Source organism: Oryzias latipes, chromosome 6, assembly GCF_002234675.1.
Source record: "Oryzias latipes chromosome 6, ASM223467v1".
Taxonomy (NCBI): Eukaryota; Metazoa; Chordata; class Actinopteri; order Beloniformes; family Adrianichthyidae; genus Oryzias; species Oryzias latipes.
The window spans coordinates 24,531,352-24,549,810 of record NC_019864.2 but is presented as its reverse complement, the minus strand read 5'-3'; the positions used below and the strand labels follow the sequence as shown (position 1 = coordinate 24,549,810).

General features: G+C 37.9%; 2 protein-coding genes across 3 annotated transcripts in view; one reads left to right on the top strand and one right to left on the bottom strand.

The window, feature by feature from the left end:
• The window catches only part of necab2 (N-terminal EF-hand calcium binding protein 2), a 142,836-nt gene extending 137,449 nt beyond the window's left edge, over positions 1-5,387 (top strand). For both annotated transcript variants that reach the window (XM_023955968.1, XM_023955967.1), the window contains one exon: positions 641-5,387. In XM_023955968.1, the coding sequence (XP_023811736.1) occupies positions 641-669 (29 nt within the window). In that variant the 3' untranslated portion in view covers positions 670-5,387. The remainder of the gene's footprint in view (positions 1-640) is intronic.
• slc38a8 (solute carrier family 38 member 8) lies at positions 4,599-18,249 on the bottom strand. The gene is made up of 10 exons (XM_011476347.2): positions 15,593-18,249; positions 13,803-14,001; positions 13,550-13,706; positions 11,273-11,374; positions 10,424-10,481; positions 9,673-9,787; positions 8,765-8,912; positions 7,368-7,573; positions 7,244-7,295; positions 4,599-6,335 (listed from the first exon to the last, which is right to left on the bottom strand). Exons 1-10 carry the CDS (start codon positions 15,788-15,790, stop codon positions 6,233-6,235), a joined length of 1,338 nt encoding a protein of 445 aa, XP_011474649.1. The 5' UTR covers positions 15,791-18,249; the 3' UTR covers positions 4,599-6,232.
• Positions 18,250-18,459: the final 210 nt, after the last annotated feature.

Genomic DNA, 18,459 nt, shown 5'->3' with positions numbered 1-18,459 from the left:
CCACTAGACAGTGCTCTGAACCTTTTTTCCTCAATGATTTTTGAATCTCACTGGTGTCCATGGATTACATGAAATCTTTCCATCTTTATCCACCTTTGTCATGGTAGGGAGAACACGCCAATGCAAGGGTGGGGTCATCTAAGATAGCACAAGGGTTAAAGAACAAGTGTCTTTTTAAGATCTAGCAGGTTTCACCACATCAGACATTCATTTTACAGCTAGATGTGTCAAGGGAATCGTGGTAAATTTGAGGGGCCAAACCATTTCTCATCCTATTTTTTAAATTTACTGCATAGTTTAATGATGTGTGATAAAAGAGATGCTCCCATCAAAAGGGACCTTTCAAATTTCAATCATTAAGTTAGACCTAGATAGAAGAACTGCAGCTTTGCACAATCACAAAACTGTTTACTGCATCAAAGTTCTGAAAAGACGCCAATTTCTAAAGATACCTGGCATTGAAAGCAAACAATTTAAAACCACACGCACTTGATTGTGCCGATGCTTACGCTCTTCTTTTCCAACATTCATTTTTCATGCATTTGTCCCCATTTTTGCCAAATTTTCTCTAATCCATCATCAATCTGTTCGCTTTCAATGCTGCGGTTCCCTTAAATCTTCCTGTCGTGTGTTTGTGCAGCCGCCTGGTGCAGCGTGAACAGAGACTGAAGCATGAAGACTCAACTACACGCCAAGACTCCTGGACACTCCTCATTCTTCTCAACTCCCCCTCACACCCCCAAAACTCTCCCTCCCCCTTTATCCTTCACATCCTTTGACTCTTTTTGTAAGTACATGTTTACATAGTGAAAAAAATGAATGGTGTTAAATGCAGTGAAAAACAGAAGAAAATGGTGCATTTGCAAAAAAAAAAAGTTTGCTACTTTAGGATTTCATGTTTCAAGTAGCTTTGAGTCACCTTGAAGGAGGAGTTTGTCATGTAGCAGGGGCCCCGAGGACGGAGGTGTTAATGTAGCAGTCACTATTTAGGAGGAAGTCACAGCACACTGCAGTCAATACAGTTTACAGTTGACCACATTACTCTTACATCAGTCCCAAGTTTAAAGCAATTTCCTTTTCCCCTGGTTGATTAATAAAGTATTTAATGGATTGGATTTATCTGCGCTTTTCAAGACACTCAAAGCGCTTACATTGTGTCCATTATTCATTCACTCCTCATTCATACTTGGTGATGGTAAGCTACGGTTGTAGCCACAGCTGCCCTGGGGCAGACTGACAGAGGCAGACTGACAGAGGCGTGGCTAAGGACACAACGACATTTTTTTTTGGCTGGTGGGAGCGGGGATCTAACCGCCAACCCTTCGGTCATTGGACGACCCGCTCAACCACCTGAGCCACTGTCGCCCTATTTACCGGTAATAGTCAAAGGCACCATGACGGTGCATTCTGCCATAGAAAGGCTATTGTAATTGTGAGAAGTTATGCAAAAGTTTATGACACTCAACCCAGAAGTTTGTGGGTGTCGTGTGCTGGGACAAGTTAATGAAGGAGGTGTCATTTTAAATTTTCCTTTAATGATGGCTTCTTGATGAAACAAACCTCTGCACAGGTTTGGATGACTATCATAGTTACACCAGGGAGCTGTGAAAAAATTACAACTAAAGACAAAAAAGGCAAAAACTGGTTTATTACATTTTATGCATAAATAGAAAGTTGTCATCAATAGAGGCTGTTTTAACCTTGTTTGAGAAAACTCACGAGGAGCCCATTGTTACAGAGGGGACATAGGGGGAACCAGAGTTTTACATCAAAACAACCCGACTTGTAGTTCTTATCAGAACTCAGACAACTTTTGACCTACGTAATTTATAAGTTGAAGAAAAGTGTGAAAAAGAAAAATCCATCAGGCATTACTTAAGGATTGGACAGTTATCTTCTATTTTTAGGACATTTTCACAGATTTACAGTTGGAGAAGTGCAGCCTGACCTTGTTTGCTGAGGCAGAGAAGCACTCAGTTGCAGATGTCTCCAACCCTGTTCCTCATGAGCTCCTGCCCTGCTAGTTTTGCAGCTAACCTGGTCACCTGGATCAGGTGTGTTCAGTCAGAAACTGGGCTTACTTACAATTCCTGGAGCAGGGTTAGCTGCAAAACAAGCAGGACAGCAGCTCACAAGGGCTTTGGTTGGAGATGCTTGAATCCAGTTGTTAAGTGTTTCATTATGTTGACTTACAATGCCTGTTGTGGGAGTAATGTGTGCAATAGTTAGATGGCAACACTTAAAAAAAAATAAAACTGCAAACTTTATCAAACTTTTGAGGCATGAGTCAATTCTCTGAGCAAAGGTGTACTGAGAACAATCCTCAATGCTGTTCATGCAGCTACACTTTAATCTTCTGTTCATCTGTTGATGGTTAGCTTATGTTGGCCGTGTAAGATGAGTAATGGCTGTACATACAATGAAAATGTTGATTTACTATTGGTCATATTTGTATTTATGGACGTGTTTATGTGATATGTTGAGACGTTATTTCTCAGTGAAAGTAGCTTTAGAGGTGCTGGGGCTTCTCTTGAAATGATATACATAACAATAAAAAGCTGAAAAACTCACCTGAACAACAAATATAATGCCTTAAACATCTACAACGTTTAAAAGAAAAAAGATGTGAATGGTTAGGTAGCATAAAGTTTTAATTTTGGTATTAAAATTGAACATTTTTAAAGTGAAAATCCTAAAGTCTCCACATATGTGTGTCTTTTGTTTAGCAGCAGATATGCCTCAACATCAATAAAATACCGCATGGTGCTAAATTTGTGGAAATGTTTAAACTTCTTTAAGATTAATTTGAACAAAATGTACAGCTAAATGTATGTTTGTAAAGTTTAATTATGCTTATTTAAAATTTCAAAATGCTTCAAGGTAAGTACATTAATGCAAGCCCCAATTTGTAAACAATGTAATTGACTTTCTATGTGCTGAGAAAGCATGAGGAAACATTGGAGATAAATGACTCCTTTTTTAAACGGAAATGAAGTAGCAGAAAAAGATTTTCAGCCGGTTTGATGTTTAGATTTTCCTGATCCAAGCAATCAGAGGCTCCAAGGGGAGGATAGTTGGAAATGAAGCAGGATCCCACTGCTCCCCCATCAAAGCCAGGATGGGCTGCCATCCCATAAAAGTTGACTTGTGCATAAAAACACACATATGTGGAAACAGAGGTTTAGGAAAAATACTCAACCATGTTTACTTTGATTGCAAAGACATTTAAATGTTAATTCTGTTAGTGCCTGACCTTTAAAACTGTCATAACCTGCAGAGCACCATTGAAATTCATTAGCGTAGCTACTTGTTGACATTTTCGGGTCCAAAACGATTAAAAGAGAGACCCCACTTCACCTCACTGAGATCCAATTTGATTACAACAAGAGCACAATGTAAAAAAGTGAGAAATGTGACTTTGAAATTGATTTGGAGATTAATGGGATGTCCGTTTGAATCAATAGTGCTTTACTTTCAGCCCTCGTTACTGCTGGAACTATTTTACTTTTGACAGCCTGTGTGTGTGTGAGATTATGGTGGCAGAAGGTGGATCCAGCTACAGTGGTTCTGACGTCCATCCGGCACCATTGCCATGGTTAGGAGGACTGGGCTGCACTGGGCTGGGCTGCGACAGGTCAAGGTCCAAACCCGTATTACAGTAGGTTCAGAAAACTTGAAAATAACCCAAGTTTGTATTAAAGACACCATGTGGAGGTTTTTCATCTGACCATCTGTTTGCTCTCTGCAAAAACAAGAAAGTGACATTAACCCTTGTGCTATCTTAGATGACCCCACCCTTACATTGACGTGTTCTCCCTACCATGACAAAGGTGGATAAAGGTGGAAAGATTTCATGTAATCCATGGACAGCAGTGAAGATCACTAATCATTGAAGAAAAAAGGTTCAGCGCACTGTCTAGTGGGTCTAGATGACCCAACTCCCAATGTTAAAGTACCTAGGATAGCACAAGGGTTAATTGGGTCCCCCTAATTCCACTAGACTTGAGCAGAAAACTTTTTCTCTGTTCGTGCCCATCTCTGTATTTCCATTAAGTTCATGTATGACAAGATGTTTACCTCAGGAACACAAAAGTGTTTTGATATGTATCTCTGGTTTACAAATATTTATTTGGTATTCTATTAGTTTAAACCCCTTTTCACCTATGTTTTTGCTTTCAAGAAGATGCTAAGTTAAGGTAATTTGGAAGCCAAAGTGGTTTAATGCATATTTGCATCAAAGGAAGAAGCAGTTTAATTGCAAATCCTTTCACAAGGAGCTTCAAGGAATGCAAGAAAAGCCTCAAACACTTGCAAAAAAAACCCAGAATTTTTCCCATTTTTTAAAATTAATTTAGCTTCAAAACATTTTAAAAAGGCCAAATTATCCACACAAAAAATTTGCTTTTATAAACATAGCACTGAACGCATTGCAGCTTCAAGACAGAAAACCTTTTGTTTTATATTTAAAAAACAAAAAAAATGCTTTTTTCCCCATTAACTTTACAATCACCTTTAAATGAATAAAGCAAAAAACTAAATAGAGGCTTTAAATGCTTCCTTACTCCTCACTCAAAAATCTCCATATGGTCTCCTTAAACTTTTTAAAAATAAAACATTTCTTGAAGGACCTGTTGTATTCTCAATAAACCCAAGCCATACTGCATGGATCTGCTTATTAGCTCTCTTGTGAAAGCCATAGCTAGCTGGAGTCCAGCCGAGTGCAGCCCATCCCTCGTGTAAACAGCGCCCCGAGTGGCCAGCTTGTGTAAAATGACATTGTGACTAAACTGTTAGAAATGCCAATACTGTTACCTGCTGATACATTCCTCAGACTGTGTTCTTTTCTGCCCACCCCCTCACATGAAGCTGTTAGTGATGCTGCATGTTTCCTGGAGCAGCAGCAGGACACATGGCGGTGCCCCCCCCCTGTTGAGGGGGAAGCTGTTCAAAAGCCAGTCAGGAATTTGCCAAACTGACTGCCATTAATACCCCCCACTCTTCCTGTGGCTGTGTTATTTTTTATCCTTTGACTGAGTGCATGTCAAATGAATGTCCAGTAACAACTTTGCTGTAGTTTTAGGCCATGATACTCTTTAATGCGTTTTGTGCATTTCTTACCTTCTTTCTTTTCTAGTATTCCTATGAAAGACAAAATCTATTCTATAAGACATATATATGAAAATATATGACTAGAAAAATGAATGAAGATTCACTTTTATGGCGATGTTTAATGAAATAATTCTTAATGTATGTTTCAGTAAAACTGCTTTCTCTTCAAGTGTAGAGACTTATTGCAGGGATGCAAGTATATTTGGTCTGTAAAGGATATCTTGTTGAAATTTTAGACAATGTAGAGTGATGCGACTCAATAAAACTGTAAAACTTGAGGTTTGTGTTTAGTCTGCATTTGTGCTTTTTCCTCAATTTAATATTCTGGTATATCTTTTCAGACTTTGGAAAAATACTTAAGATCTGCAAAACAGTTGAAATCTAACTTTGTTCTGAGCATGTGGGGCTGAAATTCTGTCTACAATCTCTTTTCATTTCTAAAACAATCAGGTGTACAAAAATAGTTTTTTTTTAATTACATGTATTAATTATTTAACTTGTGGCTAAAGAAAATTTTGGTTTCTTTTATAAAAACTACTCACATGAGTGGTTCATTCCTCATTCAGATACTTTGATCCTTCCAGAAAAATAAAGACTTTTAGATGTGTAAAATAAAAATCTGATGTAGAGGTTTAGTTTATTTAAATGTATTTAAAATACTTTTATGCAGAAAATCCAATTATTTTCTTTTTAGCAGGTATGGACTATATTTCATATGATTACCGTACCAGATTCAAGTGTGTTTTACCAAAAAGAAGCTGCCAGGTTAGGTTAGCTGGGAACCAGCAGAACAGTGGCCATGTGGGCTGGAGGTCAACATCTATAAATGTTTGCTAACAGTAAAGTCAAAATTAGAAACATGAAGAAAAGTAAGATCTGCTCCTGACTGTTGGAGCTTGATAGAGTCATAAAACTGCAGAAAACCTGAGGGTTTCAGTCAGACATCACTGTTGGCTCATTGCTGTTGATCCATTCAAGTAGGTTAAAAATAACATTTCTCAGATATTGGGGGGGGCACGGACTTCAGCAAAAGTTCATGGTTTGATGCTCCTTTAGGTGATTTCTAAACCAGGACTACAGTTACCACCGTTTGGGTAAGAAACACCTGGATGGTAGAGCAGTGTCACACCTTCCCAAGGAGCTCCATCACAGCGACGCTGGTACTCTGGCCGAAGATGAAAGCGCCGCAGATAAGGGTCACCCCTCCCCAAGCAGTGAGGACAACCCTGAGAGGAGACACAGGGGATGAAGGTTGTAGCATCATTGAAACTGCTGAAAAGGAAAATTGTTCTCTGATGGTTTTACAGTAAAGCAGAAAATCCTCCTAAGCACTCCTGCTAAAGAATGTCTGAAGCTACATTCACTCAACCCTCAGCAATGTGCGTTCGAGCAGCCACTTCCAATGAAAAGTCTATGTAAATGTGCAATTTTAGCTCCCAAGTTCCCCTGATTTAGATCAATCTAGACATCTGTTTCTATCAAACAATCTAGATTGATATCTTTTAAGAAGAATGTTCAATAACAATTTTGCTAGTAGTTTTAGGTCATCCTGTCCTTGAATTGATATTTATATAGATCTATCCAGATTATACAAACATAGAAGACAAACTCGGTTGACGTGCTATTTGCTCAGTGTCTTGAGTTTTTTGAAGATCTTTCTTTTCTATAGAGATCTATACCATCCAGATCTCTATCTAGATCAATCTAGATTGACATATCTATAGCTTAATTTCTATCTCTTCCTAGGTTTAGAAATCATAGATACATAAATCTTTACCTAGATCTGGGTGATTAAAGCGCTTTGGGCCTTAATCAAGCAAGAAAATCAACGTTTACCATTTCACTTGGCTCCTCTATACCTGCTGAAGTTTTACCAATGGCCTGTAGTCAGTTAGTGAAGGTATACACTATGTTTCTTGAAAGGGTGATGGTAACATTTAAAGCTATTTAAAAATGAAATCAAAGCCATTTTAAAGCGCTGAAAAAGTCTTGAAGCAGCCCAGAGGCCTTGCAGTGGTCATGTGATCTTTAGCTTGATAAAGCAGCCAACCAAATTGTGTCTCTGAACTTTATTCCTAACAACCACACAAACATCACATCACTGTCATGACTGTGGTTCATGGAGACTCCTCACCTGGTTCTGCAGGACACGGGTTCAGTCTGCATGCAGAACATCAGACAGAGTCCTGTGGAAACACAGAGCAGCCTTTAGCAGGTCATGCAAAGTCCTAACTGAGCATGCCCAGACCACAATCCACCTGGAAAGATGAAGATGAAGAAGGCACTGATTCCCCCGATGACACCGATGACCTTACTGATGTCGGGTACGAACACAGCGATCAGAAGTGTAATTATGATCCAGAGCACCGTCAGCAGGTAGCGGCTCCGCCTTTCCAGCTTTGCTGAGGCCACACCTTCCCGCTGCCGTCGCTGCCAGCTCCGCAGAGAGTCCTGAATGACCGACCTGTTAAGGAAAGTGGGGATAAAATCACAACTGACAAGATACTAGGACCTTAAAAGTAAGAATTTAAATCAAATACCATTATTTAAAAATTTGACTCGCATGTAGAAGTGATTTGTGACGGTAGCTAGAAACTATAAACTGATCGTTTAGTCTGTGGTAAATATTTAAAAAAATATTTCAAATGATCACGGGAGACTACTTTGTCTGAGAAATGTATGAAAAAAATGCATTTACACTTTGTGATTTTGGGAAAAAGCAGTAATTTTTCTGTGTACTGACTAAATTTGATTGACTATATCAGCGTCTATTTTTAGGTTCCAACCAAATAGCAGATTTGAAATAAAATCTTCCAAATAAACCTTTGTTTTCCATTCATAATTTGTTATGTAGTTTTTTTTTGTTTATATAAATGACTTTTTTTAATTTTCATTTTTTTCTTTTAACTCTTAACAGGCTGTCTTCTTCAGAATCATTTATTCATTTATAATCATCAATATTTCCAAATTAAACTTAGAAGTTTTTTAGTAAGTTCAAAAATATTTACGTACAAAAAACAAAAAGGAACTAACTTTTCATGCCTTCCACTAACAAACAGATTTCCTCTGTCGTTCATTCTGGAAGCGCCGTCTTGAAGTTGAGTTTCAGCAACTGGACTTAAAATCTTCTTCCTTGAAACATTTCGCTGCTCATCCCTTATGTTTTTGCATTTTTAGGTTTGAAGCCTCAAAGTTTTCAATAATTTTTTAGGTTTGACCTATAAGCATCATTTGTTTTCCCTAAAATGTTCTAATTTTTAAACTGTTTGTCTCCCTTTTGACTTATTTATGTTTTGTCATACCGATGCTTCAATTTGTGGGGAAATTCCTGTAGCAAGTAGGCTAATAGTTGCACTAATGTACTTCCACTTTTAATTGCTCTTATTGTAATAATAAAAAAAACTTTTTTTTAAAGACTAAACTGGTTTAAAAAGAAAAAAATGGTTGCACCCTTCCTGACTACATGGTATTTACCCGGACTTGGGGGCAGCAGGATAATGTAGAAAAAAACACTGCCAAAGAAAAATAAGCATATTTTCTATTGGGATACGTGAGAAAAAGCATTATTGTCAATACCCCATTACATAATTTTAACTTGCACAAAGTTGACTTTTAGCTGCTTCTGTTTGGTTTTTTGAAGCGTTCACCTTCTCACCTGCCCAGCAGCACGAGGATGGGATAGATAGTGATGATGGAGACTCCAAACAGCAGCCTGGCGACAAGCATCATGACATCACTGCTGGCATATGACATTAAAATGTCGGCCTTCACCTCCCTCCCAAATGTCAGGTACCCATAAACCCCTGCAATAGACAGAAACCACTTCATTCAGCAAAGCAATCACTTCTAAACATTACACTGTCAGACACTTTATAATAAGAGTTTAATGTGTACTTATTATATTTCTGCTTCTATTCTATTTTGCATTTTACCTTGTTACGTGCAGCACAGTGGTTAGCGCTCTTGCCTCACAGCAAGAGTTCAAGTCCCGGCTGGGGGACTTGAAACAGAACACCAATGGGGGACTTTTCTGTGTGGAGTTTGCATGTTTGCATGCGTGGGTTTTCTCCGGGGACTCCGGCTTCCTCCCTCCGTCCCAAAACATGCTTCATAGGTCAATTTGGTCACTCTAAATTGTCCATAGGTGTGAATGTGAGAGTGAATGGATGTGTGATTGTGGCCCGGCCACAGACTGGCGACATGTCAAGGGTGTACCCTGCCTTCGCCCACAAGTGGCCGGGATAGGCTCCAGCAGCCCCGTGACCCAGAAAGGGACAAAACAGAAGAAGATGATGAATGAATGAATTTTACCTTGTTACAATCTGTTTTTATACTCTCTTTTTATTTTTTACTTACATATATTTCTTGCATTTTTGTGTATTTGTTTAGATTTGATGGCACGGGGTAGATGACACAGCAAGAATTTTATTTCACGGAGAACGTTGCTTCTTATGACAATAAACACTCAGAATCTTGAAGGTTTTTTTCTTTCTTTCTTTTTCTTTTTAACAGATATTTAGTTCAGGTGTGTGTCAGAGGAGTGCGAGGCGGGAGGCATCTGACCTGTGAGGGAGTAAATGATGAGGCAGATGACCATGGCCACCACAGAGACTGCCACCCAGTGGGAGAGCTGCTGGTCCTCCATGCTGCTGTAGATGGCGATGGAGGCCTCGTGGCACTGAAAGAAAAGTGCAAAACACACCTGCAGTTCCAACTGCAACAGTAATGCCAAAAACTGACCAAAAAAAATAAGAACACTACTGCAATAACAGGATTTTAATTTCTTTCATCTGTTAGGAGAATGTAGATCTAATATGTTTTAGCTTCCAGTTGAAAAATCTGTTTTCCAAGTTAAAATGCTACAACAAGATATTAATAATAAAATATAACAATAAACGTGAATCCACCGTGCCTGCGTCTTTGTTACCTGCGTATGTGAAACTTTCGAGAATCAGGCAGAGCAGCTTCTGCTACGTGAAAACAACTGAAGCCCGTTGAGACAACTGTGTTGTAATTTTGGGCTAGATAAATAAAACTGAAAAGAAAACTGTCTTAATAAATCCAGATGTCAAGGAAAACTCCACAATTGTTGCAAAACATTGACTTTCTCTAAGCACAGTAAACTGGTAGGAAAATGCGTTCAGTCAAACTAGGTTCTCTCGTGAGTTTTGTGACAGTCGTCACTGAGGTTTCTGCCTCCTCCACATGGCTGCAGTCAGTGGCCTGCAGCTCTGCAGCAGCAGGACCACACTAACAAATGTCAACTTGGACTCTAGCGGTCTGACAAAATCACATTTTTAGTTGGTGGACTCACTTGAAAACCAAAGCAGATGGTTGGAATCACACTAAACATGGAGGTCCAGGAGCTCTTCCTACACAGACAAACAAATGTTCCATTTATTTACCTAAAAATGTCCTTGAGCTTTAGATGACGCTGCTGCTTTTAGACCTAATTCACAATAAGATCATGAAACAAACAAGTTTGGTCATAAAACCTTGAATTTGATTAAATACATGAAAGGTGTCTTTCTTATGTTTTATGTGGTTCTGATAAAACTCAAAAATAAGAAAACAAGGGAACATTTAACATGTTATTTACTTTATTATTTGTACTATAGAAAAAATGAAGTATCGCAAATGTCAATGTTTTCTACCTTTTAACAGTTTAAACTATGGGATTTATTTGGAAGTCTTGTGACTTTTGATGCAGAAAGAAAACAAGTGGAAACAGAAACAAGTAAAGAACATAAAAAAACTTGCGGTAAAGTACTAAACGCAAGTAAATATGCATGTGACAAAAATATGAAATAATAACTTTCTAACAATCAAAACCATTTTAGGAACTAATTCTGTTTTTCTTTTTTTTTAAGTGATTTGGATTGTAGAAAAAAAACAACTATTTTTATGAAAAGGAAGTTATAAACATGAATTACAGGTAATAAACCTCAATGAAATACTGACTCAAAAGTGCTGCTTCTCTGAACAATGTTTAAAACTGAAGCTTTCATTTCTTCTTTCCAATGTGAAAACACGATTGCAGTACCAATCTCAACCACTGTGTGGCAGGGATTCATACTGCTCCTTAGAAAATCATTCAGTAACGGGGATAAAATGATTTAGGTCAAAGATTTCACACATATTTCATGATTGTACGAAAACATACCCAGTGGAGTGGATCGGGATGTGAACTCGAACAGTCGGTAAGGTGTGATACTTGATGATGATGGCCACGGTGAGGTAGGTGGCAGCCAGAGTACCAAGAATGCTGTAAAACACAGAAAACTGCTTAGAGTTATATTCCTGTTAAAAATGATGATTCTAATATTATTAATCTAAAACGGAGATGTCCACACATGGAGAAAACCTAGAACAGTAAAGAACCTTCCAGACCAGAATCAGTTCAAAAACAAGGACTCATCCATCCTAATAACAAAAGATGGAAAGAAGTGCAGGTCTCACTTGACTAGAAAAGGTAAGGGTTCATGGTTCAAAACAAAGAAAGAGACTGGTCAAAGGTGGATCTGTAGGAGAAACTGTTAAGCAAAAAGAACACAATAACTGGTCTCACATTGAATAAAAAAAATCTGTATCCTACACAACACCTTAGGACAAATGTTCTGATGATGAGACAAAAAGGACACTTCCTGCATGTTTTTCATGCCGGTAAATCTGGTTTCAAACTAATTGCATTTCATAAAGAACATTTTAAAACCTATTAGACCATGAGTAAAACATGGTGGCGGTAGTGTGATTGTAAGGGCAGGTTTTCCAGCTGACTGGTGGACCTATAATTTAGTTCAGAGAATCTTGTCTATTATTTCTGCACCAGTATAATAAGCAAGACCACCTCTGAGTGGATTGACCCCTTCATGCCATATGTCGCTCATTCGCCATGTGTCAATAAATCAAGGAGTCTACTCAATTAAGCATCATCTTTAACGCTCAAAACACGAGGAATATTTTTTATTACTTACTGTAAATAAATTCAGGCATAAAGAGGTTAAAGAGAAACTAGAAATGGTCTGTTGAGATTCTGATTAAAATCTGACTGGAGATGCTTTTCATCCCCTTAATATTCATTCAAACCAGAAAACGAACTTCTTTTTATCTTTATAAAAAAATATTGTGGCTAAAAAGCTAACTTTTCTGTTTACTTGCATTGTTTGAGATACTAATCTCCATCAACTAAAGGTAACTAAAATGTATATTTTTAACAACATTATATAATAGTGAAAATGGAATTTCACTAGTATTTCTGTCTCATAATTCAAAATAAAAGTCAATACCGGAATTCTTTTTTCATTTTCACAATAAAGTCAAAAATAAAATGAAAAATCAATCCGCCAAACGGCTTTTTCTGTTTCTTCCTTAAACCGCTCATTCTGTCACAAAATTAAAATGATTAAAAATTTATTTGACATTTCATTTTCAAAAAGTTATCTAGTAAATATGTAGCAAAATTCATTTAGAAATATCTAATTTGACAATTAAAATAAATGAACAGACATGCTTTTTCATTTTCACAATGTAATTGAATTGAATCAAAAATAAAATTTAAAATCAATTCTCCAAAATGCTTTTTCATTTTTTACTTCAACACTGCTCATTCTGGGATTTAATTAAAGTGATGCAAGAGGGGATTGCATTTTAGTTTTCACATTCACAGCGCAAAAAGTGTTGCATAATTAATTTCCAGTCAGCATTTCCAGGTGGGAGGTGAGGCGATGACGTTTTTGGTACATTTTACACTTTCTGGAGAACTTTTTGAAAATGAAATGTCAAATACAGTTTACTTATCATTTTAATTAAGTGACAGAATGACAGTGTTGAAGAAGAAAAAGAAAACGCCATTTGGCGGTTCGATTTTTCATTTTATTTTTGAGTCAACGAACACAGCTTTATTGTGAAAATAAAAAAGCATTTCGGGGATTGACTTTCAATTTGAATTATGGGACAGATATGCTTCCATAGATCTCTTCTTTCATATAAAAAATGATAAAATGAAAAAAAGGTAAAAAGAAAAAGCTAAAAATGGATTTTTCATTCCTGTGATTTTAGGCAGTCCTGTGTTCAATAACCCACTCCGCTCAAAAATGTGTTTTATTGTGGCATTTTTCTGATTGACCTGTCCTATATAAAGCAAATTAGGCTTAAAATTGCATTTTTAAGTATTTTTTCTCAAATTTTTTTGTGTCAGGAGCAGACGGAAAGAAAATCACGTTTGTGATGCAGAAAATACATTGGAGGGGCAAGAGCTCCCTGCTCCACAATAAAGAGGTACTACTGCCGCTCTGCAGAAACTGTCATAGGAAAAAACAGTTTTTTTTTGTTTTGGCTAATAACGGAATACTTATAATTAAAAGACCACTGGAAACAGTTCCATCAAACGGCTTAAGAAAAATGTTAACATTGAGGCTTGAATGCATTGATAGAAGTTAACCTTGTGTATTTCTGCAGGCTGATCTCTTTGGGGATGGACAGCGGCAGGATGATGAAGATGCAGAGCAGCAGCAGAGCGAAGCGGTGGTCAGTGTAGAAGTGGTAGAGCATCTCTGACTTTGGCAAACCAGTTACCACCTCGTACAGCGAGCCGCACACTGATGACAGAAGAAAGACCAAAAACTCAGGATGTGCCGCTGCAACACACACACAGAAATCTACACAGAAACATAAACGACGATGCAAACACTGACACTTTTCCAGCTGGTCGTTCATGATGACCAGAAAGGCAACAGATATCATGAAGAGGTTGAAGATGAAACAGATCTCGCACAGCTGCCCGATGGCCGGTCCGCAGACCTCTTTGACCACAGCCTGGTATGTGCACCGACCGCTGATGGACGAGGAGTAACCCAGGATGATGAGGCTGCTGGTGAGGAAGACGAGCGAGATCTAAGCCGAGAAAGAAAAATATCAGTGTCGGTAATTACAACATGTTTTTTGTCCTTTCCAAGACAACATACTAGTATTTCTTTAGCCTCATTAACTAAATTTTTGCCGCCTAAAAAATAAGTTGTCTTCTCAGTTGGTGTTTTTTTTCTTACAGCTTTAAATTTTTAGAATAGCGCACCTCTTAATTTAGTCACTTAATTTCTACTAACACGCTGCTAAGACAACATTTTCAAAATTCATTTTACACCATCATCACTTTAAGTGATTTCACATGTTCTTCAGAATGAAGTATAAGAATTTTCAAAATAAAATAACTTCTTGAACCAGTTTTTAGCCATGGCAGCTCAACTTTCCTTTAATGATTAAACACTAAATAGCTTTAGTATTTTTTTTATTATTATTGTCAAATTACACAACGTTCCCAATGCAGGTAATTTTTAGATGCAAAATGTTCTCTACTTTACTTTATTATTTTGAATAATAATGTTTTTAAAAATGTATTTAGCAGAAATCAGATGTATTTTTTGTGATGCTTTGCAAGGCTCTAATTCTATTTCCTTTAAATCCATTTAAAAGTGTCCATATTTGCTTCACTATGAAAAAGATAAAAATAAGATAGATTGACAAAATCCTGCTGCACAAGAAAAGTAAAAATCTAATCCGATTTAGTTCTACATGAGGCTCTGGAGCCACATGTGGCTAATTGGCTTTTAGAAACATGCAATTAATTTGAATAAACAATGAGTTTGACGTTTTTATTTTAATCAATTAAGTATTTTTATTTGCATTTAGATTTTTTTAACATCATATAAATGAGTAAAATGACCACCAAAAGTTTACAAACAGTATTTTCTGTCAGAGATTTATTATCCTTACATTCTGATGCACAACAGTATCTAGTCGCTGTTCAGAGACAAAGTTCTTAAAATATTCAATTGCATTAAAATATAAAAATGTATTTAAAAAAAAGAAGAGGGGGGGAAACCAGTGTTGTCATGTTAATAGTAAAAGGAGGAAATGGATAAATGAGCATCAGTTGTTATGATAGCAAATGCAATATTTGATTTTCTTGCTGCTATAATGCATATACCGGCACAATGGCATATAAATGAAATGATCCATACTTAACACAGGGTACATTTTATTTTGAAAGGATGTGTCAAAAGTAAATGTGTTGTACCATATATAGAAAAGTAAAACTGTGAACTGATTTAATTATTGTAAATATTTAAAAGCTACATTTTATGAAAGAACGGCTTAATGGCCATAACATTTCTTAAACAATAAAAGTGACCCTCACTGGGTTGTGGTCAGTAAGAAACTGGATTAAATGACTCTTGAAAGGTTGCAGACCCCTGTTCTTAAAAAAAAAAAAAAACTCCCAGAATCCTAACGTGCAGAAAACTTTTCCTGTTAACCAAAGGGGGAGGGGGGGGGCGCAAACAGGTGAGCACAGGTGGAACTCATCACCTTAATGAGCTTCCTCTTTCAGCAGGTAGAGCCTCCACTTTGCAACTAACGATATCTATAAAAAAAAAGTACACCCCACCCACCAAGCGCCACCTGCAACACCTTAAGTTACTGGGCTCACCAGCTCCACCGTGACCGCGCTGCGGACCCCCCCGGCTCTCTCGAAGGCCCATGGAAAGTTGAGGAGGCCGGCGCCCAGAGCGGATTTCAGCATGACGAACACGGCCCCCGTAGAACCGAGCCGCGGCCCGGCGTCCAGCGGCGGCTTGGCTGTGGACGACGTCAGCAGACTGATGCTCTCTCTGGCGAGCGCCTCCATGTTTGCTCTCCGAAAACTCAGAGGGAAGATGCTCGAGGCAGCAGCCGCGAGCTGGGATGCTGGGTGGGTGTGTCCGGGTGGGTGTGCCCGACGGAGGAGACTGCTTCTGGTGCGTTCAAGTGCTGCTCGGAAACTAAGCTTTTAGTTGTAACCCCAGTATTGTGCGGTGCTCTAAAACTTGTTTTTTAAAGCAAGTATGCTTTCCTTCCCAATCAAAAAGTATAATTCCCATAAAGTATATTCATCATAAATCAAGATTAAGACCACGTGTGGTAACCTAAAAAAGTTTAGTACCAAACATTTTCAAAGACCCACTCCAATGAAAACCAGTTTTGCTTTATTTTAAAAGGTTTTTTTGTGGGATTTTTCTTGCGATGGACCTATATAAATGAAGGTTAAATGTTCAATTCTGAGTAATTCTTTATTCAAATAGTTGTGAATCAGGAGCAGGAAAAAAAAAAGAAGTTTTAAAAAGCTTGCAGCAGTGATGTAGGAGCTACCATCGGTGGGCCACAAGCTCCCAGGTGTGCACCATTCCAATACATCCACTTTTTTAATGCACCACTAATGTTAGCTTGGGGTTGCAAAGAGCTGTATCTAGCGAGACAAAGTGTGAACAAAGGGATGATGGGAAACGAGGTCAGGCTTACTCCACACCAACAGTCCTGCCCACAACTCAGAGACAAAATTCTAATGAACTCCAGTTGCTCTAAAGTAACTGACAAGTTTTTTGATTTTGTCTCAAACCAGATTTATCATAATTAAAAGACTACTTTGAAAATAGATAAGATCGGAATTTTAATGAATGCAAAATCAGGAAAATCACTTTTTTTCACATAAAATCAAAAACAATTTCATCAAATTAAGGCTGCAAGTAAACAAAGGACAACGCAAATCCTGGTTGCGACACAGAGACACAAAAGTAGGTGAATATTTTTCTCCACCACAGATTCGAAAAAAGTTGTTTGGTTGGCATGCCACCTCCATTGAGGCTATTTTAAATCAAAATGTCACACCATACCCATTTATTCTCAGAGCAAATATTTAAAAAATAAAATAAAAGTTGAACTCTGGGTTCAACTGTGGCTTGAATTGGCTGGAGAGAGCTGTGATCAAATAAGATTTTTATATTTCTGTCAGCAATGTTTGGTGCACACAAAAAAGTAGATACATTAAAATGCAAAGTCAGATTCACCTGTATGAGTCCAGCAGGAGTGACACTGGAGTGCAAATATTATGCAAGTCCGCATTTAGTGACCCAAGATGTCTGCTTCATTCGTCACTTGCAAAATTGGTTTTTCAAACACTTTTATGAGAATGTGGTAGAGATCCAGAATTCATTTGGTTGACTCACAGGTTGTGACGTTAAGGTTTTACAGCAGATCTTTAAAGGATAAAGCTTCCTTTGCTTCACAGAAAACAGCATTTGAACTTCTTTCCACTTAAAAATGTGGGGCTATATCCAAATTAAGCCACAAGTCATTTGAGGGTAAAATCATTTCCACATTTGGATTTTCTCAAGCCCAGTTTGGTCAGTTTCAGGACTTCACGGTCATGTGAACCCCTTATTAATTTCTTCACACATCCAGTTCAGGCTTTCCAAGCCTAAATCAAAAGGCGACACATCTGGGCGCTGGTTCAGTTGTTCCAGGACAAAAAAAATTTAGCTCAGAACTGCCGCCAGGTTTCTTCCATGTGACCTGTTTGCCCAAACAGGAAATCCTTCCATCTGGGAACCTGGGAGTGAAGAAGGCCATGTGACCTCAGCTCACCACCGGCTTTCCCAAATCTCGTTAGAGCAGATAGCTGGTGCCGGGGTCGTTTCCCAGTTTCCCAAGGTTCTGAGGAGGATTAGCCAACGTCCAACCGGGCGGGTGACAGATTCACAGGCTGATCTGAGCGATTACGCTCACATAAAGAGAATCAAGGCCCATCACTGAATTCAACACTAAACCCAAAAGCTGAATGGAATTTGTTCCTTTTTAGTAGGTCGCTTTTCCTCAATTCTTTCAAGACATCTTGTGTGGATGCTGGTTTTAAGGATGCAGGGATGATCAAAACTACTACAAAGGTCAATAAAAAGCATGGTATTGTAGCTGGCCTTCCTGTCAACAGTTCTTAACTTGTATCATTTCTTTTAAGGAAACATAAAACACTCAAGAGCACAAAACATCAAAATTCAGCAGGTTGTAGAAGAAGTCCTGTATGACTATCAGTTCAAAATAAGGTTAAGCATCTCCAGTTCAGCTTTGTTTGTCCATCTAATATTATAACCGTTGAGTCTGTCTGATCCGACTTTTGGTTTGATTGTGACTAAATCAGGCTCCAAAGACACCAAGACGCTAACAGAGCATGACTATGTTTGTTTTGTTTTTGTATTAAAGACCCACTCCAATGAAAATTGTGTTTTGGGCGATTTTAAACATGTTCTTGCGGCATTTTTCTAATGATGGAGAACATATGTTAAGAAACTTAAGCTTAAAGTCCCACTCTGATCATCTTTTGGTCGATTTTAAAAGCGGTCTCGGTGGTCTTTTAATAATGATTATGCCGTTTTTAGCCAAAATCAAAAAACCTGTTTTCTACAACCTAGTTTTCACCAAGCTATTTCCCACCAATTTTTGTCTGCTCCTGATTCACACAAGTTGAAATAAAAGAAAATACTTGAA